The following is a 22,135-nucleotide window of genomic DNA, read 5'->3' on the forward strand; positions in this document are numbered from 1 at the left end:
AATACTAACATTATCATTTGAATTTTTCTTTTTTAAATGTTTTATGACATATATTATAATAAATTAATATATAAGATTTTATATATATTTAACTCTTATTATGTTATAAAATAAAATATAAGATGAGGTATGAAAATTGTAATAAAAAAGTAAAAAGAAGAAAAGAAAATATTGAGGGTGTGAAAAGCCCGAAATAGCCCTCTATCTTAGCTATAAACTCCAAAACACTCCTCCGAAAACACCTCCCTATTTATTTCCTCTTAAGGCGTTGTACCGCTGATACGGTGCCATTTCAAAAAACTTAGCCCTCCACTTTTCCTCATCATCTCTTCATCATTTTCTCTCAAACAAGTGATCCTCCTTCCCTATATATATACACAGTTGAAGTTGAAGTGGGGTGGGGTGGTGTAAAGGTGGAGAATCCAAGGATCAACAACGATCGAAGTTTCAGTTTCAGGTTTCTTGAAACGATAACGAGAGTTCAAATCTCTCAAAGAGGGGGGGTGTGTTGGGGTGGGGGTGTGGGCTAAGTTATGCGTGCAGGAGCTTGTCCATCGCAACAGACGCTCTCGGCGGAGGCTGCTTCCGTTCTGAAGCACTCTCTTAGCTTGGCCAGGCGGCGCGGCCACGCACAGGTCACTCCACTGCATGTTGCCGCCACTTTGCTCAGTTCAAGAACCAGTCTTCTCAGAAGGGCTTGTCTCAAATCCCAACCTCATCAGCCTTCTCATCCTCTTCAATGCAGAGCTCTTGAGCTTTGCTTCAACGTCGCTCTTAACCGCCTGCCTGCCACCCCTGGGCCCCTCCTCCACGCTCAGCCATCTTTGTCTAATGCTCTCGTCGCTGCGCTCAAGAGGGCGCAAGCCCATCAGAGGAGAGGCTCCATAGAACAGCAGCAGCAGCAGCAGCAGCAGCCTCTCATAGCTATAAAAGTTGAGTTGGAGCAGCTGATCTTGTCCATCTTGGATGACCCTAGTGTTAGTAGGGTTATGAGGGAGGCTGGTTTCTCCAGCACTGCTGTCAAGAACAACTTGGAGGATTCTACCAACTCAGTTTCTTCTGTTTTCCAGTGTTATAATTATACCTCTGGTGGGATTTACTCTACTCCTAGTTCTCCTCCAACTGAAACTCAGAGGGAGGTTTTAAACCCTAGTAGTGGTTTCTGGCATTCCCACTTGCTCTCATACGCTTCCGAGCAAAACCCTTTTCTCTTTTCCCCTCAGAAGAAGCCTGTAAGCAACCCCATCTCTGATGCTTATTCCTCTTTGAAGGAAGATATCAAGGTGGTTTTGGAGGTTTTGCTGAGGAAGAAGAGAAAAAATACTGTCATAGTTGGTGATTCCTTGTCCATGGCTGAAGGGCTTGTGGAAGAAGTGATGAGAAAGGTGGAGAGAGGAGATGTTCCTGAGGAGTTGAAATCAGCACACTGGATCAAGTTTCAGTTCTCATCAGTCCCCCTAAGGTTCATGAAGACAGAAGAAGTGGAAATGAATATTGCTGACCTCAAAAGGAAGGTGGATTCTTTTGCATCAGGTGGCCGGGGAGTCATTATATACACAGGTGACTTGAAGTGGGCAGTTGACAGTGGTAACGATGAGAAAGAAGAAGGTTTGTCTACTGGTAAAGAAGGCTGTTTTTATAGCCCAGTTGATCATTTTATTGCAGAGATGGGAAAGTTGCTTTCTTGGTATAACAGCTCAAACTCAAGGGTATGGTTAATGGCTACAGCAAATTATCAGACTTATATGAAATCTCAGATGAAACAACCCCCTCTGGATGTTCAATGGACTCTTCAAGCGGTGTCTGTTCCATCTGGTGGACTGGGGTTGAGCCTCAATGCAACAAGGTCAGTCAAAAATATTCTTAATATGAGTTAGCTTACAGCTTTTGTGATGATCAGTGTGCACCATTTTAGTGAAAATTGACCATTTCTGGGTAGTTCTGAGACTTTGTTTTGTGTCCTTTTTGTTTTAAGCCTTCAAATTCTGAACTCTGGGCATGCCTGTACAGTGACAGAATGAAAAAGTATGGTTAAGAAGGCCTGTAGCGTTTCCTTTCTTGCTTTGTTTGTCTGGACATGTTTTGCTGCTGTTTTTGACAATGTTATGTGAAAAGAAATCATGATGTTGGAATGTAATGCTGGAATTTGATTTCTCTGTTTGTAATTGAGACTGTTTCATGTAACTTTATTGGATTGTCTACCACAACATTTGTTTTTTGACTGTCTTCATATATGGACAAATTTGAAAGTTTTGGCTCCAAATTTCCTTTTCCCCTTAACATGTATCATGGATTATTTAGTCAAATTTGTGATGCAAAGTATCACTCTCAGTTAGTAATTAAATTGATCTGTTCGCATTACTGATCTTCTGCAGTGTCCAAGAATCAAGAATTAACTTTTCACAAAATCAATCTCAAGTTTTGGACAACAAGCCATTTAGTGTCAAGGAGGAACAAGATGTTCTCACTTGTTGTCCGGAATGCACATCCAATTATGAGAAAGAAGCTGGCTTGAAATCAATCCAGCAGAAATCTTTTTTACTGAACTCAACCAACAAGGATTCAGAGAATGGTTCAGCCCAATTGCCCTTCTGGCTCAAACCCCATGGCGTTGAGGCTCAAGTGAAGGTACTAATGATAGTTTATACATATATACTCACTGTGTAAATTTTTGTTATTCAAGTTTTTGTGTATCATTGTATTACAGCACTAATCAAGAACGCCTATATTTAATTACAGGATGATTTAGTTCAGTTGAGGAGAAAATACAACAAATTGTGCCAGAGTCTTCACCAAGGAAGCCATAATCCGAACAATTCCAGCTCTGTGATTAGTAATCAATGCCATATAGGGAGGAACTATAACTATACTTCATCCTTTCCCTATTGGCCAAACAAGAGCAGCATCTTTGCTGATGCTGAGACAATTTCATTTGCTAATCATACTGCAGTCAAGTCTAATCAAACTCCAAGCTCTCTGCCCAAATTCAGAAGGCAGCAGTCATGCCATATCGAGTTCAGTTTCAGCAACGGAAGTTCCAAATATCAATCAGTGGGACCAAATTTAGATTCTCTCAAAAGCATTGATGATAAGGAAGTAAAGATTACGCTTGCTCTTGGAAATTCAGCATATTCTGATGAACTCATAAGTGAGAGAAGTGCATTAGATGCAGATTTGTGTGGCATATTTCAAGAAAATGTGCCATGGCAATCTGAAACAATTCCTTTGATTGTTGATGCGTTGATGGACTCTAATGTGACCAATCAAGATAAGTTTATATTGATTCAGGGGAATGACCTGGTAGCAAAGAGAAGATTAGCTGTTGGAATTGCAAAATCCATGTTTGGTTCTTCTGAGTTGCTCTTTTGCATGAACATGAGAAAGAATAAAAGTACGGTATGTCAGAATCGTGACATGCTGGAGAAGGCCTTGAGAAATCATGAAAAGCTTGTCATTCTAGTTGAAGATGTTGATTTTGCTGATCCCGAATTAGCTAAATTTCTTGCTGATGGTTATGAAACTGGAAAATTGGGAACATTGAGAGATACTAGCCATACAATATTCATCTTAACTATGAATGGAGATCCAAGCTACAACAAGGCAAAGGAAAACAAGGATTCTGTAATCCAGATGAAACTAGTTATCAGTGAGTCCAGACTTGATTCTGGGACGGCTAATCCTGATCATAAGCGCAAAGCAGATTGGGGTTTGTCAATCAGGAGCAAGAATCAGAGGAACAATAATGAGATGGAAGAGGTCTCCTCGGATGCTGCTGACAATAGGAAACAGCTACAATTCACAAGGCAGTCAAGCTCAAATGCCCTCGACCTCAACATCAGGGCCGATGAGGATGAAGGGAAGGAAGGCAAACAGGGAGAGTTCAGCCCCATTTCAAGTGACTTGACTCGTGAAACGACTACTGAACAACAGAATTCCTTAAGGTTCCTCGAAAAGATCAAGAATTGCTTTGTTCTCAATAGAAATTCGGATCAAGAGGAGCATGCAAGAGAGATGTTCTTGTCCAAATTCAAAAGATCCTTTGAGGAGGTTAGTGGAAATAGAAACATAAGTAGCTTCAATGTTGAGGAGTTGGTGTTAGAGGAAATTTTACAGGGGTCGGGGTTACATCTCAATAGCTTGTTTGAACAGTGGCTGAAAGAAGTTTTTCAGACAAGTTTACGGATGGTAGATACTGGTGAGAGGGAGAAGGTTAGTATTAGGCTGTGTTCGAGAGAAAAAGGAGAGAGTTCTCCAGAAGCTGGGTTCTTGGGCACATGTCTTCCCACAAGGATCCAAGTTTCTTTGACAGGTTAAAAGAAGTTGTAACATATTCCTCTTTTCTTGGGTTGTAATTAATGGTTTCTAATACTATGTCTGGTTTGTTTTCCATCAGTCTTGAATTGCCATCTTCTCTATCATAGTTTCAAACTCCTAAAGTATGCAGATTGATTTAATACCCATCACAGCACCAGGTCTTATTTGAAGTTTCTACATCAAAATAATGCATTAAAAGAAGGACCAAAAGGCGAAACGTGGAGCTGCTTTGCTTATTAAATAACCAGTTCTTGACCTACCACTTCAAGATTTCTGCCCAGCAAAAAGGAAACTGGTGTGGGAGCTGGGGCCATGTTCATGATGAGGAATGAATATTTAGATCTTGAGAGCTGCAAAGTGAAGCTAATTGAGAAGATTTAAGATAGGGAGGATGTGGAACTCACTCACTAGCCACAAAGGTTTCCTCAAGACCTTTTCATAAACAATTATTATCATCTTTGCTCCCCCAAAATAATTTAAGAAAGAAAGTGACAATGGCAATTAGTGAAAGTTTATATGTTGATAATTATAAACAAAAAGAGAGCAATGAATGCATAGTTTCAAATAATGGCCTTCTCCACTATATGACAATGGCACTTTTTACTTGAAATAAATTCCCTTCTTTTGAATTTGTATCATTGCTTTTGACTCATTAGGGGCTCATCAACAACACAAGATATCATTACATCTAGCGGCGGACGTGGGGTATGTCTGGAGAGGAAAATGTCATGATTCCAAAATTTGACAAATTACACAACAAAAACAAAAAATAAAGTGGTTAACTTTGCAAAAAGAGTTCTCATGACTATCAACTTTTAGACAAAAAATACTTATGAATGATGGGGAAATAATTGTCTAGCTATCATGCTTTGCCTGCTCCATCTGTTGAAATGGCTAATTTTTTCCAGCAGAACTAAATATAGATATCATGTTTCTTTCTTCCTTTCTTGTTTCTTACCATTTTAATTAATCAACTCTAACTTGGAGATAAAGGAGGGGATTATATATCCCCGGATCATATATATACTAGTATCAACATTATATCATCTAATTCTTGTCAAAATAACTTAACACATGGGGGTACTGCTTGCCCCAGACATCAGATATAGTTTATATCTAATGTCATAGCATCTGCATGCAAAGTACGAGAATGAAATTGGTTTTGGACAAAATTTTGATTGAACATTAGAAAGAAACATAGGCCTTCGACCAAAGTACAACAGATTTGTCAGAAGCACAACTTACTGCAGTTGGACCAAAAGAAGAATGGAGAAAAGAATTAAAACTTTTCTTTCATTGGCTCAAATATATGTAAGGTTACAAAAGCTTACAAATACTGAGAATGAGCAACATCTAAAGTGGCTGAGCTGAGTTAAGAGGAGGTAAAGAGGGTAGAAAAATCTCAAATGCAGGGGATAAAGGACACTATCTCGTCGTATATACAAAGAATGGGAACTAAATATTACATGCTCTATCATACATTTGTGTACCTACGGATTTCTTTTTGGACAATGTACAAATGGGTGGCCTGCAGAAATCTCCACCCCTTTGTGTGCACAAGTATATATTGGAAAACGAACTCAAAAGAAGCTCAAAAGTTAAAACTTTTACAAAGAATATGGAGAATGGCTTTCATCAAGAGTTACCCGCTATACACTAAGAAGGGCTTGAACTTCTATCAAGTTCAAGCAAAGGTTGTAGACTTCTCTCCACCACATGGCTTTGCAACTTAAGTTCTTCAAGAATCATGGACAAAGCATGCTTGCAAGATTCCTCGTCCCGGAATGCCAGAGTCCACCTTCCATCGACCAAACTTTTTGATTTTACCTTTCCGTGAGCACCATACTTAGGAGTGTCTGTGAAGGGAAATGTGGATGGACGAATTCGGAGGTGCAGCCACCTCGGATGTTTATCGTCTATTCTGGGCTGAAGCGAAAACAGAGTGTTTAACATCGATTTAATCAGCTACCATACCATTTTAATTCAATAATGCCTTGTTAGGCAGGAAATAACATGTCCAAACTGGTAGGGTTTCATAACAAATAGACAAAATACGTCCACAATCTATTAGAAATTAGACTGCAAAGATGCAGCTTCAAAAGCTATTCAAGTGCTTGTATTTGAATTATCAAAATTTCGGTGACTCAGGCAGGTGTTCCACATCAAGTGTACTGAATCATCCAATTCCCTTAATAATCAGAGTCAGAGTAGAGTAAAGGCTCCTATCTACGTTCATGGATTTAAAACCCTCCACCCTCTTTACCAGCGAACTCCACTCATATGGTTATGACATGATTGATTATAATAGTGGTGACAAACTAATTTGAGTCATATAGTTTGAGATTGTAAAAGCAACACTCACATTACATCCAGCCAATGGTGCTGCAACTCGAACAATACCCCGGCGTGATATCATGGGTAACTCCTCAGCAAGGACAAGCCAACCAGAGGTCCCCACAGACAGTGCTAGAAAGTGAAAATGGCGTTCCTTGCCCCTCTCAAATGCAATCCGACAAGGCACCACATCCACTGGAGGTATACAGAAAACCAAGTTAAAATCAAAACCCTTACTCGTGCAATCTTTTGCATGCATGTACAGGTCTTAATAGAGCACCTATTGCGATTACTTGGACCAAAAACAAGAACAAATATAAGAAAGACATAAGATAGGTGAAGATGCACTTGAAATTACCAAGATTTATTTCAGTGTTTGGTTTAACTCCCGGTGGATTTACATCAGCATTCTTTGCTCTAGAATTTTCTGGAATATCAACTGCAGGGAGTACAGGAGGTTGATCTGGCAAAACTCTACCGAGGGAGAAAATGTGGAGATGATGAAGTAGTACAAAAACCTATGAATACAATAACAACATTAGCAGTAAATATGACAATTACTAAAGGTGTACACAGCAACTACACCGATGAGCCTTAGGATGCATAAAAGTCGATGGTACTTGATACTACTTAATAAAGTAAAAATATTTTTCATGCATTTTGCTCCATGTGAATCTTAATTTTATATATATGGAGGAACAAACTTCACTGTCCAGACCTTAATGAAAATATCATAATGAAAGAATTTAGGGTACAACCTTCACTGTCTCGCACATTCTTTCTCCAGCAGCGATGGAGGATTCACCGGACGCATTCTCTATAACACAAGAGGAAATTTTCAGTAAGACATCTTGTCTCTACCACTCAAACATGATCCTCAGCGACTTCATTGAGGGGGGGGGGGGGAGGGGAGATAGAGAGAGAGAGGATCAGCGTGTACCATCAGAGGCAGACTTGTTCGGTGGCAAAAGCACGAACTTTGGATCTTTTCGAGGAGAAGAAGCCTCAATTGCTACAGGTATTGAAGCAGATATTACCGCAAATTAATAACCACACTAGTCAAGGCCCTTGGTTAAATAAAAGAAAAATTGCATACCTCTTTTGCACTTTCTCCACTCATCACAAATAGTCGTCACCAACAGATCGGACCAAGTTCCTCTTGTCTCCTCTATAACATGATTAGTGCAATTGCGGAATGAATCCTAACAAGATAGACTTATTATCAAGCATAACCAAAACGCAAGCAAATAGGAGTACTACAAAATATAGTACACCTATATTTAATTAATTGAAGTAACTGCCACACACACTTCAAATGAACCAAACTTTTTATATAGAATTGAAAATCAACAAAAAAAGATGTTACCCATACTCCCAAGACAACATAATTTCGTCATAATAAGGCCACTAATATCCATCTAATAAGCACTTTCAGTGTGCTTGTAAACTTACTTTAAGTAGTCTAAGATGACGGCTATTGAACTCTGCCTCACTATAAGGTAGCAACTGGCGCAAAAGCCAACCACCGTCCCATAACGTTTCTGCAGATATATTTGACCTGCAGAAGAGACTGACCAATGCGTCGAGTACCTGGCCAACAGAAAATCATGTTCATGATAGGCTTGTGCAAAGGAAAACAAACTGATCAGTTTCCTTCAGCTGCTATAACCAAATGAATGAAAAGCACGGTGCTGTGGTGCTAAGCCAAATTAACTTTGATACAACAAGAACTTTGACAGTCTAATTCCCAATTAATAGAAAACCCAAAAAATGAGAAGGGAAAGTAAGTGTCAGTAGAACAAAAACAACAGAGAGTTAGATTGGGACAATGTGAGGGGTGAAATAATACAACGGTGGGAATTTTAAGTGCCTAAAATTGGGAACACCTTCACCATTTAGTTATCTAAATATATTAAACAAATTTTCCCAATGATTTTAGCCTATTCCTACTCTTATTGTGGGATTGTTTTTCCACAGATTCACCTCAAAAGTATTTGTACATACACAAGCCAGATTCACAGTGAACCAGTAAGGAAGAGCACTTTATAAACATCAAGCTAACAAACAATAGACCTAATGGAGCACTGCTCCCGTTATATGATGTAATAAGCTAAAAAGACGACATAGATGAATACATACTTGAAATCTATGCACGCGAGGGCTCACTCCGACCTCTGGGCTTGCACAGGAGACTCCAACATAATCCTGTTGATTTGGATCCGGTAAAATAAACCTACTTTAGATGTCACTTGCTACTTGGATCACAGAACCAGAACATAATGTGCTGACTCTCAAAGAAAGGAATTTGTTAAGTTTCAAAAGACAATCAACTACAGATGACAGCAACTGCGCATTGGACTTATCGACCTCATGAATTTTTGTACTGGAAATTCACAACATTGCACAGACTTGACTATTTAGTTAGTTCCACTTGAATCAAGAAACAATTGAATGTAGCATTAACATCACTGGGGTGGAACACAGCATGAAAGTGAGAGCGTGCCCGTATTGTTGTAAATGGAGAAATAACATACTGTTGACCCATAAGACCCTATAAGCAGGAGTGAAGCTCAAGAAAGAACAGAGAAAGGAAAAAAGTAATGTCTAATAAACTGAATTCTTCTAATTATGACAATCAATAGATGCCATAAGGATGCCGAACAGCAGTAACTGCTCTCCAGAACATTCGAAGATCAAGACAAACCAAAACTATTTTCAAGTGACCACATGAGGCAACAAGAATATCTAATTTAACAAGGGCAAGGATCCGAATGTCAAAATATCGATTTTTCCCCTCAAGAAACCCATAATTGAGTTCTGAAACAGTAAGATGTTAGCGAGTAAGAAGCAGATGACCTTCAACTTCTGCAGATAGATATCCAGTTCACTACTGATGCCATCTTTCACTCCACTACTTTTGGAAGAGAAAAGTTGCTCTTCCCCAGAATCTTCTCCAACCAGGGCTTGCTGTAGGCACAACAAAAGAGGCATTCTATTAAAACCTATAATAAATAGCACCACATACATGCTGTTGCCCATCATATCATCTGTAAAAGTGCTAATTCACAAACAGGAGTGACTCAAATGAAAATCATAGTTTGTCGTGACAACCATAGTGACATGCTGATCAGAATTCACTTGAAGCTCCCACTATCTCAGACAAATATAAAAGGAAGAAATTCCAGCACGTCTGGACGAATATGGTTTGTTTAACTGACTCAGGAACAGCTCTGGATAAGTAAAGACAAATCTCCAGTTACAGGCCTCAAAGCCTAATGCTAAGATTAACTTGCTATAACCCTTCTTTTGGGTATTTAACTGATAGACAAGATTTTAATATTAACAAGGTAATCTCCCAAAGATCAGGGACAAGAAGGCCCAGAGAGGATTAGTCTCTGTAATCCCAGAAAGAGGCAATACAATTTCGAAAGCATCTAATATTAAAATCAGAATCTACAAAAAGAAAGAGGACAGAAGCAAAACAAAGTGGGCTGCTATGGACTCTCCATACATTTGGTACTGGGTATAAAACAAAAAATCCTTCCTTCAGGATAAGGATTCTCTTAATTCTTCTATCCTGAAAGACATAAAAAACTAGCAGAAAGATCGCAAACACCCACTTTTTTTATGAATATCCTATTTTTCCTCCCCTGTTGCTGTCAGCCAGAAAAAGGCATCCTATTTTATTTTCCTTTCACTTTATATTTCCAATAAGACATTTGCCATGTAACTTTCCTGTTCATCCAAGATTATAAAGAAAAAACCAACCACATACCAGCAGCTTTTTCTTGTGCTGTTTACGCTGTGGAAGTATGCCAAGTGCATCGACCATTGATTCATCCAGTTCTGCACATGCATAAATTACTTAGGGCATTCCATGTGAGCATCAGTTGAACAGTTAGATTAGGTTGAGGTTTACAACCTTTAGTCTGCAATAAAGTAGCCAGCACATTTAAAGAGCCTGAAACTTGAACATCATCGCCACTGGTAACAAATGAAAGCAAAGCTTCCCTGTGTAATTTGCACCAACAGAATAAATTTGACTTAATCAGCAATAGTACATTAGAAATTGCATATTCTCCAGCTGTCAAAAAGGCTAAGAAAATCAAGTTATTTCATCTTGCCAAGATTTTGAGCATTAAAAAAAGATTCCTACTTATCTTGCTCAGCGAGGTATTTCAACCTAATAGTAACCCAACAAAAAGGATAGATTACCTGGGTGCAAACGGTGTACTACCACAATCATGACCAGGCACACCATTAGGTGGATGGTTCAGCGAAGAACTAGATGTCAGAACAGAAAGCTCGGGGCTTCTAGCATCTGACTCGGAAGTGGAATTATTCTCGTCCGAATATTGGCTTGCTGCATCTGAAGACCCATGACCCAACATATTACCATTGGGTTCAGCTTCAGAATTCCAAGGGAAGCTGTCTGGACAATACAGAAGAGCAGCAGCAACAGTGTTTGCCAGATCTTTGATTTTGACTATGCGCAAAATGCAACAAAGTAAATATAAAGAAGAGACAGCACCAAGGCTTGGTTCCTGAATGTATACTTAAGATGGTCAGAAAAATATTTAAGTAAATGGGAATATCAACAAAATTAAAAGATCTCATACCAATTGTTAAAAGTCCAGAAAACAAAAGGAACATTATATAGGGCAAAGAAACAAATCAGCATGTATACCTTGACTGCTCCAATCCTCAAGGAAGGAAGAATTAATGGAAATATCAGAAGCTTCAAAACACTGTCCATTATCAACCTCCCAACATCAGGAATTCCAGCAGAAACAACATCACTGAAATAATAGAGATTGTCTTCAATCTCATCAACAGCAGAAAGAATGGTAGATGTTGATTCCACATCCAGGTTCCTGTTTGAAAAATAATTGTTCTTCTCAGCAAGAATTTAACATAAAACATCATTACAAGGAAACCCAATATCTCAAATCTTACTTTGAAGCATTTGAAACCACTAGATTCAAATGGATACATTGATCTCGAAAAAATTTGACCAAGTTCAAGAAATAATCCGCATGAGGAGCCCTCGACACAAACATATTTACAGCATCATCTCCAACTGCAAATCAGTGCAAAGTACATGTTTATGTAGTTCATGCAATCACAATATATTTGCACAATCTAAGTTGACCCATAGCAGTGCAGAAGCAAAAGAAGTAAAAAGGTAGAAGCTCACCATGATAAATATTCAGCGTTAAAGCACGTACGGCAGTTCGAATCATACTTTCTTCATGGAAGGCAAACCGTATCGCCTCAACATAAAGGGGGAAAGAAACTACTTCCTCCTAATTAAAAAACAACATGAAGCAAAGGGGAGAAAATAAAGAATATGAATTTTCCTGTGTTTTCTTTTTCGATTAATAAGAACATAAGTCCACAGGAATTGCTTCAGCTTCCAGCTAACATTTTCAAAAACATTGGAAACTCGTGAAGCAAAAATGCATTATTATGACGCACCTGCTGTAAATAAACAGAGAAGTTCAATAGTTTTTGTTGAAAAAAAGCTGCTACTTATCCATCTTTTCCGAGCCAGATATCTTTTAGTTACGAAGTCCATACTTTATTTTACATCCTACGAAATTGAATGCTCTCAAAGTGAGCTTCTGGCTAAGAGTTCTATTCACATGAGAAAGTCCTATGATCATCCAAACACTGACAAGGAAAACCAAGCCCAAGATATCATATTTCTTATGTCCTTGTTCAAGTTCCTTAGCTGGATAGATGGAAGAATCTATATATAACGTGACTCAGACAGATTGACTCAAACAACTAATTATTAGTGCAACTAATTAGTAGTGTATTCTCGGATCCATTTCTGGCAGACCAAATGCAAAACAATACTTCCAACTACAGGTGTAACTCCAAATTTTTTACATAGAGATACAACCTTCAGGAAGAAATCCAAGCTTTTAGCTCTGTCAGCTAATTCTCTTTAACATGTTTTATAAGCAATCTTAAAAAGTTTGTACAGGAATATCCAAGCTCCATAGATCTTCTGCTCATTCCTTCTCCATGAGCTCAAACTAAATGTCACATAAATCCTAAAACTAAGAGAAATAATAGTTAAGATTTAAGGAATGAGTAACCTAGATGGCTACATACATGTAAACGTAAGGTACTCGCCCTTCAAGCAAGTTTTGATTTAGGAATCATAAGCAGAACAATTGTTAAATTACTAGTAATCTCATAGATGTATTGTGAAAATATGATGCACTCGACAATAGATAACTGATCTGCCAAAACAAGCTTAAATGTTAAATGAAAAAGTGTTCGGTTCTGAGCGTCTACAAGCAATCTAATTTCGGCAGAAGTGACAACAAAAGATTAAGAAAAGTAGCAAAAGGCACAATATTATTAAAAAGTGATATCAATCGTAATAAAAATACTAAGGCAACTTACATTTTGTGTCTTGACAAGGAGAGAAATAGTATCCTTGTTTAACTTTCCACTTATTGCCCTTTCTCAGTCCATAAGTAATTGAAATCCAAAGTCAGGAAGACAAGATCCAAAACCATACTAAGAAGTAAATAAAGAATGTTTATATCACTGAAGGACAGCAAACCTTAGGAAGGATATATAGTAAGATAACAGCTCTTCATTCCGGAAGTCAAATGAGTAAGTTATAAGATAGTTAACATGTTCATTGCTAAACATATAATCTGCAAAAATTTCAAAACAGAAACATCTCAGATAGGCAAGAAAGTGGAGATTCAAACATGCTCAAACCGGGATGTTATTATGCAACTTACATATGGAATGTTCATTTTTTAGGTTCTGGATCATTATGCTCATGGTCTGCAATAGCTGGAGCGAGATAATCAAAGTTCTACTAGTTTTTAATATGCGAACAAACTCACCCATGACCTGCTTCTCCATAAAAAACCTAGAAGGAAACAGAATATTCATAATTGCATACAAAGATGAGACGTGAATTTGTAAGTGATATATGGGCATATCAAACACAAAATAAATGATTTCGCACTCGAAATATGCATTATCATGTTGGTCCCCGTAAGTTATCAACTCCGCGATAGATCTCAAAGCCTCAATTACAAAGTCCTGCACCGTATAACATGTATGGTTAAAGGATCAAAAGAAGCAGTATGAACATGCCAGAGGGACAATTTACCAAGCAGTAATAGCAAGAGAACAAATTACCTTGTTAACCTCATTCACAATTTGAACTTTCATTAGTTGATCAGTTAGGAATCTGGAACGGGAAAAGGCAAAGTTTTTAGATCATAATAGACCAAATTTGAGAGGCAAAAGTGGATGCATTTTAGAAAATAACACAGATTAGCAATAACTTCAAGGCAACAGTAGATGCAAAATAAATCTAGCGTTGCATGCTCATTAGATGAATACATTCTAAGTCATAAAGTTGTTGACTATCAGATTAAAAAAATAATAATACTAGAGACAAGTAAACAATGTTAAACTTCAGTAAACAGAATTATCATGCTTAGACTTCACAAGAACCATGGAATTTAATTATATAGAACCTTCATTTGATGAAATGAGTATATAGAGCTTTGTCTTCCATACACTAAACACATGAATTATTTACTTACTCAAAATTTGCAGCAGGTCAATAAGGAAAAAAGATTTTCGTGACCGCACCATGCTAAAGTAAACAGGCTACCAAATATCAATATGAAATGACACAAAATACAAAAAGAATCTCACCTGAAGGCCTAAGTTTCATTATCCACGGATTCCACACATTGACCTATTTGAAATAAAGTGTCGAATACTATTGCATGAACAATATTATACATGCAAAATACTACACAGAATGAAAATATATTCTCCATCTAAACATTCCAGTTTTTCACATCTTTCGTTTCCTCTCCAAGAGGTCACGAAGAAGTGCAGTTTCCTGAAACCAATGGTATCTTGCTATTCTTTCCATAACTATGAAGAACCCCATGCTTCCATGCATAAAATCAAAATAACGTTTGAGAAACCTAGGCCCGACATATACAACAGCGCACAGGGCAACGTTTTGTTAGCATATGAAATGCACATATTATCCAGGTTTAGGTTCATATATGAAATGCCATATTCTCTAGGCACTTGTTTTGAAAATGAGATCCATAAGATCTCTAGTTTGCCTAATGAAGATTATCAAACAAAAAAAAGGCAGTACTACATAACTTGTTAATGCTACATTAATTACAATTGCTAATGCCTTCCCTTGATGGAGAATGTCATTTGCACTTCCAACAAATAACTGACAGCCTAATGAATTTCTCGTGATGGAAACTGACCGAGTAATGTCAGCCAACATAGTAAGTAGCTTAAGAAATTTCAGATAATGGTTTGTCTGGCCTGAGCCTGAGGGATAAATAAGCTCTATCTCTAGGGGAAACAAGTCATTTCTTTTTCTCATTCTCAAGAGGCTCCTTTAACACTAACAACAGAAGGATCCACATAGGGACCCAGAGTGCTATTCCCTACAAGATACCATATTCAGACTCCACTTTTCCAGAGAGCATACAGGTACTTACTGTAATAAGTAAATGAAATACGGCAATAATAGAGAATGAGATTTTCAAAGCAAAAGAATATAGTAATAATTATCTGGCATAAGGGCTTGACTTGTTAATTTGGTCCTCCAGACCATCCCAGACAACTTCGATCCTTTAAGCAGAAAATACAGGAAACACCAGTCAATTTCTTTAGTTTAAGTTATAATTTACTGGTATGGCAATTCTAGGTGGAGCCACATCACCAAGGAGGATAAAGAGTTTTCTTGTCAATCATGCACCACCATGATAACAAATTCTTAAGATTTCATTATGCCATAATTCCACAATAACTGGTCAAGATGTTCCATAACCTGGCAAACATACACGATTATTAAATTTCACGACAAACTCCAGAAAGCAAAGACTTAATTGCTCCAAAAACTCCTTAGCATCCTATCTTTTTGTCAAGCTATTGAGTTATGCATATACTAACTTGATTTTCCCAAACCATTGGTCATTTATCAACTTCTTCCACTCCATAGTTGATCACTAAGCAATACCCAATCACAATTTCTGCAGACATCTTCCTTCTCTGGGTTGTACCTCGAATAGTTCATTATTGAAATTGGAAGGAAGGACAAAGAATGATAGCAACGCATCAAAGCAAGACAACTTTAGTAAGTTAATATAAAACTCAGTTCCACGCAACTAAGTAAAACAGCTACAGTAACTTCTTTTAATATCCGTCCAAAAACCTGAGGTATCAAACAGAAAAGCTGAAATAAAGCAAGCATTGATTAAATTAAGATGGAGTATGGAAGAGAAGAAGCAAGTAGTCTCTAAACCTATCTCACATAGTCAAGTATAGAGTTTCCTTAGTAAAGTAATTTCTTGTTCAAATTACTAAGTGAGTGTTGAAATTAAACAAGAAGGGGAATTATATCAAAATAAGCGTAGGTAAAAGAATTAATGTATACACACTACCTGAGTTCATCCAAAGAAAATCTATCCCGGGATCTCCAAAAGGAAAACCACATCCTTTTAAGAGCTCGCGATCACACTTTTTTTCTTCTTCGCATCAAATTTCATCCTCAGAAGCCCCTCCACACTTCAAATTGCAAATCTATTAAGCAGGTTTCCGGATTGAATTTCATGAAATTACGGCCGGCTATCGCGCAGGATAAGACCATCCACACGAGATTATTACCTCCGGAAAGAATCTCCCAAGAAGAGGGTTAGGGTTTGTGATTGCTGAGTCTTCACTGGAAAATAGAAGCGTGAGGAGCAATAACTGAATCAAGAGAATATGCGAGAAGGATTTTCAGATCAGAGATGGCAAACTGAGATCAAATATCTGGGTCGGGTTCTCGAGGGTAGCGGGTCGGAGCCTTGACATTGACAAATTTGGCGGATGATGATGGAGGTGTTGTGTTGTGGCCACCTGTCAAAAGTTGTCTCAGCTTAAATTGCATCGTGCGCCTCAACGTTTGAGAATTAGTACATTGGGCCTTTATTTTTTAGATATCTCATAATTGCCCCAAAACCTTTTGGCTCTCTAAATAACGGGTATTTCACTTTAACCCTCAGCAATGAAATATAACAATGTCATCCCTTCAATATAATGTGGTACATTGGACCGTTAGGTAAAATTTACGGAATTGGCTCATATTAGTAACAAAATTAAATAAAAATATATATTCGTCCCTCATTAACTTGTTACATATTAACTACTTTTTTTCTGATCAAACTACTCTTATAAAGGTGAAAAAATAAAAAACATATAAGAATAATCTTATTAGAAAATATTTATTTATCGGTAATAAGTCGATTTGGATAAGTATGAATTTTCATTTAATTTTTTTTATAGTATCAATAATTCGATAAATTTTGACTAATATAAATATTTATTTATTAAATAAAAATAACAATTAAAATGTTAAATGTACTTTCTCAGGGCACAAAAAATTTACATACAGATCAAAATGGGAAAAATTAGGAAAGAAAAACTCAAATGAAAACTATCAAGCAAAGTTACGCTATTAGATCATATTTTCATGGAAGAGTAAATCTATTATACAAATATGATTGCGACAGAGAAACAAATAATTAAATTAAGTTAACGGGGATGGGGGATGAGGGCTAGGATATGTGGACCGAATTTTTAATTTCAAATTATATCAAAACTTTTATTCAATTAAATATAAGATAAATTATAATAATTTTTCTTTTTGTTTGATATAATTATGAATATTCTTTGTTGTTTGAAATATTATCAATATTCCCTAATTTTAACGACCATTTGGTACTTAGCTCAATCTGTTAGGTTTTCATTCATTTTTATAGTAAACTAATCAAAATACCCTTATAGATTAAAAATTATAATTTTATTTTATTTTTCAAAATTTTATTATTCTTGAATTTTTTTTTAAATTTCAATTTTTTTATCCACCCCATCTGATTTTTTTATAATTATTTATTTTTTAAAAATATAAAAAAATAAAATAAATACAAAGTTGATAATTTATGTCGTTTATTTTATTTAAGCTGAGAACCGCACACTTAATAATAATTTGGAGGTGGTGGGCTGAATTTAAGCATCTCAAAATGGGCCTCTTGGTGCATATAGTAGACATGGACTATGTTAAACCAAATTTGACCTAACTTCATGTGTTGGATTTTTCTCTTATCAAATAATCGTGGTTTAATAATTTTTATTTTTTAAAATATATTATATATCAAATTATAATTGTTTCTATATTTTGGCATCTATTTTTTTTTTTTGTGCCAACTTACCACCTCAATTTTATGAAATCTGTACTTTGCCACAAATAACGATTTTTTTGTTGATTTTTCTGTCGGAAAAACATCACATGCATGATGTGTACTATATGTAATGTTTTTTCGACAAAATACTTGATGAAAAAACAGTTATAAATGATAAAATGCAAAAAAATCATAAAGATGATAGGATAAGTTGACACAAAAAAAATATATATACGCTAAACTACAAAAATAGTTATAATTTGATAGCAAAATGAAATTAATCATATTTTGAATACTGAAAAAAGAAAAATTTTAAAGTCCTATCAATTATTTTATTATATATATATATATATAGAGAGAGAGAGAGAGAGAGAGGTGAAGTTTGATGATGAAAGTGAAAAATAGATTAAAATAAAGAATGGGAGAGCAGAAAACGCACAAGTGAGACAAACTTATTGTTGCACCTCATGTCGTTTTGTTAACTACATCAACATCTTCATCACTCATCACTCCTCACCGGAAGCTTTTGCTGATCTAAGCTCTGTTTGGTTGCTACAAATCATCACTCAAAAGCTTATTCATATTTTTACATTATATTTATTATATAATTAATCATATCATCTTTTTGAATATGAACAAAAGTGTTGATTCATTGTAATAATGATTTTTATGAGCTTATCAGAAAATCGATACGGATAAATTTAAATTTATCAAAACATGTTTGATCAAGAACTTATTTTAATATCATAAAGAGAAAAATAATCATTTAGGTCCAATTTGTCTGGTAAGAGTCGACGTCGTATTTGCATTTTTTATTTCAAAAAATGAAACAAAATTCACAATAATATACATGTTATGTGGATTCGGTCATTTAATACATACTACATATTTGTGGCAGCTACCAATACGAATCTTATCACTATAAATCAAGTCTAATAATATGCTTATCAAAATATTATTAATATAAATTGTCTGTTTAATAATGCGCCAGAAATTCCGACATCATGCTATATAAACATCCAGCAATGTCAAGATAATTGGACATTTGACGTTAACACAAACTGGCAACTTGTGCCAATTAATCAACTATTTATTCTTTTTTATATATATATCATATTTAATTTCCATGGATAAAAAAAATATATGTATTAAGAATTATTGGGCATATTTGGAGTTGAATTTTGTGAGGTTGGTCAACTTGTACCATACTTGTTACTATAATTTCATTATAATCACAACACTGTATTATATCCAACGTTAGTATGAAATAAAAATTATATATAACTGTTACTTTTGTGCATTTCAATTTAAATATTTGTATGAGAAGGGAAAAAGTGGAGAATGGTAAACAAATAGGCATCCTCGTACAGTCCACGTGTGAACGCGCGATCTTGTGTTATGGCCCCATGGAGTGACCACATAGTCTTCACCCTCCGCCTGCCGCGCACGTTAGAGCTGCGTCTTAAACAAACCCACGGCGCGTGCGCCGATTCTTCTGGATTCCACCTCCATATATACCCCCGGGACCGCCCCTCTCCGCTCTCCAGAAAAAAAAAAAAACAGAACAACACCAGTACTGCACCTATACATACAACCATTGTTATATATACATACAGGTGACTGCCCGTACACGCAGTGGGAGGTGTGAAAATATGTGTTTTCTGGGGTGCGAGGAGGAGGAGACCGAGTTAGGGCGGCAGGCGGCGCCGGGGACGTGCCCCTACTGCCGCGGAAAGGTGCAGGCGGTGGACGTCAGCAGCCGGTGGAGATTCTGTTTTCTCCCCATTTGCTTCAGATTCAAGCGCAAGTATTTGTGTAGTCTCTGTTCCAGGAAGCTCGTTCTGTACGATACATAGTCCTGGTTCGTTCTTCCTAGTTCCTACAGCTTCGTCCTCGGACTGGTAATTGGGGTGGGTTGGCTTCGGGATGCCGAGGTTGTAGCCGATTGACTGTGTAATTTTGGGGAACTAATTCCATGTTTGCGTTGAGTGCTGTTTCTCCGACTGGTGTATGTATAGTGTACGTATGTGTTGTGTACTTCTACATTGTATGTATGTATATCAATTTTGATTATTTCTTCGTGATCTTTTTCTTTATTTCTTTCTCTCTTTGTTTTGTTTTTCTTTTCTTTTCATTTTGTTAAATTATAATGGGGTTTTTTCTAAAATTTTGCTGTAATTATAAATACTATTAAATTTTAAAAAATTATAAATTCTTCTTAAAATTATAAATATTGTAATGAATACCTCTTTATTATAGCCTATTGTAAAAAATATTTATAATTTTTTAAATAATTAAAATATTTTATAATAAAATCAAATTTCATGTCCATTGTAATTTACTCTTTTTATTTTTCTTTGACGACTTCTCATGTCATGACAAAGGAGGCGAGTAGATTAATGCTATAATTTTTCAACGATAAGTTCGTATTAAATTTATTTAAGAATTTAATGCAATTTACCCTTGTGATATTGTAAGTGAGCAAATTATCCCCCTATAAAAAAATAATAGCAATTTATCCCTTATATTTTTTAAAATAAAGCGATTTACCTCTTATCTAGAGAGACAAAGGCTTAATTTTAAAAAAACACAAAGGGGTAAATTGTTGCATTTTAATATAAGGGAGTAAATTGCTAATTTTTTTTTATAGAGAGGATAATTTACACATTTATCTCAGGGGGCTAAATTGCATTTTTTTTCTATAAATTAAAAAAGCATTTTTATCCCATTTAAAATGCTGAAAATTAAAAATAAACATAAGAACAAAATCAAACGGGCCAATATGTGAAACAATTGTTCTAGAACAAAATGGATAAAATTTGAATTTATGATTTTATAATAGTAGAATTTTGAATTTGATTAATTAAATTAGGGGTAAAATTATGTAATGAAATGGGATGGGGGGGGGGCAGCAGGCAGGCTATAATTATTAGTTGACAAAGTATTGATAATTATTATGTTGTGATGGGTAAGTGGCTGTCGGAACTACAGACCTTTCACTAAATTACTCTTTAGACAATGATGTGATATCTGTCAATTACAACCAAAGCTAAGTGAAGAAGGTGTCTGTTGCATGCAGTCTACTGTAAATTATCATAAAAGTTATAATTTTCCTAAATAGTAGTAAATATTATTTTCAATTATTTGCATTGAATTAAATAGTTTTTGATAAATAGAAAAATTAAATTTATTATCAATAATTTATACGAAATATCAAATAAGGTGTAAAATTAAAAAATTATATTTTTTTTCAGCATTTTTCATTGAAACCATAATCGAAGAAGTTCAGTTGTAAACGGAGAAGTTATGAGGAAGTGCAAGTGTACCTTTTTAGTTTTTTTATTTTTTGAGGGGATTATATAATTAACTCGATTATATATATATATATAGTATTACAAAAATAATATTTTGTCATACTAATTTTTAAATACTCAAATTTACCCTTTATTTCATTTTTTTCTTTAAAAAAATGATCAGATTAGTAATTTCAATATTTTTTAATAATCTCATAATTATATATATATATTCTTTTCTCTTAACTACCCATTACTCCGCATTTCTCTCTCACATTGCTTCTCCATATTTATTAGAATTTATTATTTTCACAATTTCTTTTTTTCTTATCATCCAACATTAAAGTTCTTTTTATATATTTGCGAGAACCGCGTGCAATAATAAGTGGTAATATACTAATGTGTGACGTATAAATAGTATTATTTTAAAATAGAAAAAAATACAATTTATCCCATGTGAAACGAGAAATGAGCAAAAACTTTATGTGAAAAATAAAATAACAAATTATCCGCTATATTTTAAAAAATAAAATAAATTACCCCACTAGAGGAAAATTTGCATTTTATCCTTTTAAAATATCTTATAATAAGAAATGTGGAAAAACTTAACTAAGGGAAAAGAAGCCACTTTCATTAGTAGACGATAAAAAAGTAAGAAATCACACATTTCCAAAGGTGCATTTATTTTATTTTTTTATACAAAGAAGTTGCATGTATTTACTAGATTAGCCTTAGTTAAAAAAAAATGTACATACATGTAGATAATTAATGAAGAGGTAAATTGATTTTACACCAACTCCAAATATTAAATGCTTCAACTATTATAAATATTTCCTCAAACATTAGAAAAACAACCTTTTCGTGAAATAGGAGAAGAAAATTTAATAGTTTGAGACTTAACACGAATTTTGACTAATAAAGAAATTCATTTGTTGGACA

At 35.5% G+C, this 22,135-nt stretch overlaps 3 protein-coding genes across 6 annotated transcripts; 2 read left to right on the forward strand and 1 right to left on the reverse strand.

Moving 5' to 3' along the window:
* Positions 1-259: 259 nt before the first annotated feature.
* On the forward strand, positions 260-4,392 carry LOC105173906 (Clp amino terminal domain-containing protein). The gene is made up of 3 exons (XM_011095813.3): positions 260-1,846; positions 2,376-2,628; positions 2,740-4,392. Exons 1-3 carry the CDS (start codon positions 534-536, stop codon positions 4,312-4,314), a joined length of 3,141 nt encoding a protein of 1,046 aa, XP_011094115.1. The 5' UTR covers positions 260-533; the 3' UTR covers positions 4,315-4,392.
* A 1,189-nt stretch (positions 4,393-5,581) lies between these two features.
* LOC105173907 (CLEC16A-like protein) lies at positions 5,582-16,579 on the reverse strand. Of its 4 annotated transcripts, none has more exons than XM_088875474.1 (21): positions 16,348-16,577; positions 16,125-16,248; positions 13,828-13,879; positions 13,419-13,728; positions 13,232-13,328; positions 13,069-13,126; positions 11,846-11,954; positions 11,605-11,728; positions 11,336-11,522; positions 10,864-11,192; positions 10,571-10,659; positions 10,424-10,494; positions 9,505-9,615; positions 8,788-8,853; positions 8,101-8,238; positions 7,745-7,850; positions 7,589-7,660; positions 7,407-7,465; positions 7,007-7,166; positions 6,677-6,843; positions 5,582-6,240 (listed from the first exon to the last, which is right to left on the reverse strand). In XM_088875474.1, the coding sequence occupies exons 2-21, from the start codon at positions 16,175-16,177 to the stop codon at positions 5,971-5,973; spliced, it is 2,628 nt and encodes an 875-aa protein (XP_088731600.1). In that variant the 5' UTR covers positions 16,178-16,248; positions 16,348-16,577; the 3' UTR covers positions 5,582-5,970. The 4 variants fall into 4 exon arrangements, 3 of the variants coding, with proteins under 3 accessions (XP_088731600.1, XP_011094116.1, XP_088731599.1); XM_011095814.3 differs by having other exon boundaries at positions 13,419-13,552; positions 13,652-13,728; positions 16,125-16,577; XM_088875473.1 differs by having other exon boundaries at positions 16,125-16,577.
* A 2,682-nt stretch (positions 16,580-19,261) lies between these two features.
* Positions 19,262-19,999, forward strand: LOC105173908 (uncharacterized). The gene has a single exon (XM_011095816.3). The coding sequence runs from the start codon at positions 19,556-19,558 to the stop codon at positions 19,757-19,759; it is 204 nt and encodes a 67-aa protein (XP_011094118.1). The 5' UTR covers positions 19,262-19,555; the 3' UTR covers positions 19,760-19,999.
* The last annotated feature ends 2,136 nt before the right edge of the window (positions 20,000-22,135 follow it).

This window comes from Sesamum indicum, linkage group LG11 (genome assembly GCF_026168435.1).
Source record: "Sesamum indicum cultivar Baizhima isolate 11 linkage group LG11, ASM2616843v1, whole genome shotgun sequence".
Classification (NCBI taxonomy): domain Eukaryota; kingdom Viridiplantae; phylum Streptophyta; class Magnoliopsida; order Lamiales; family Pedaliaceae; genus Sesamum; species Sesamum indicum.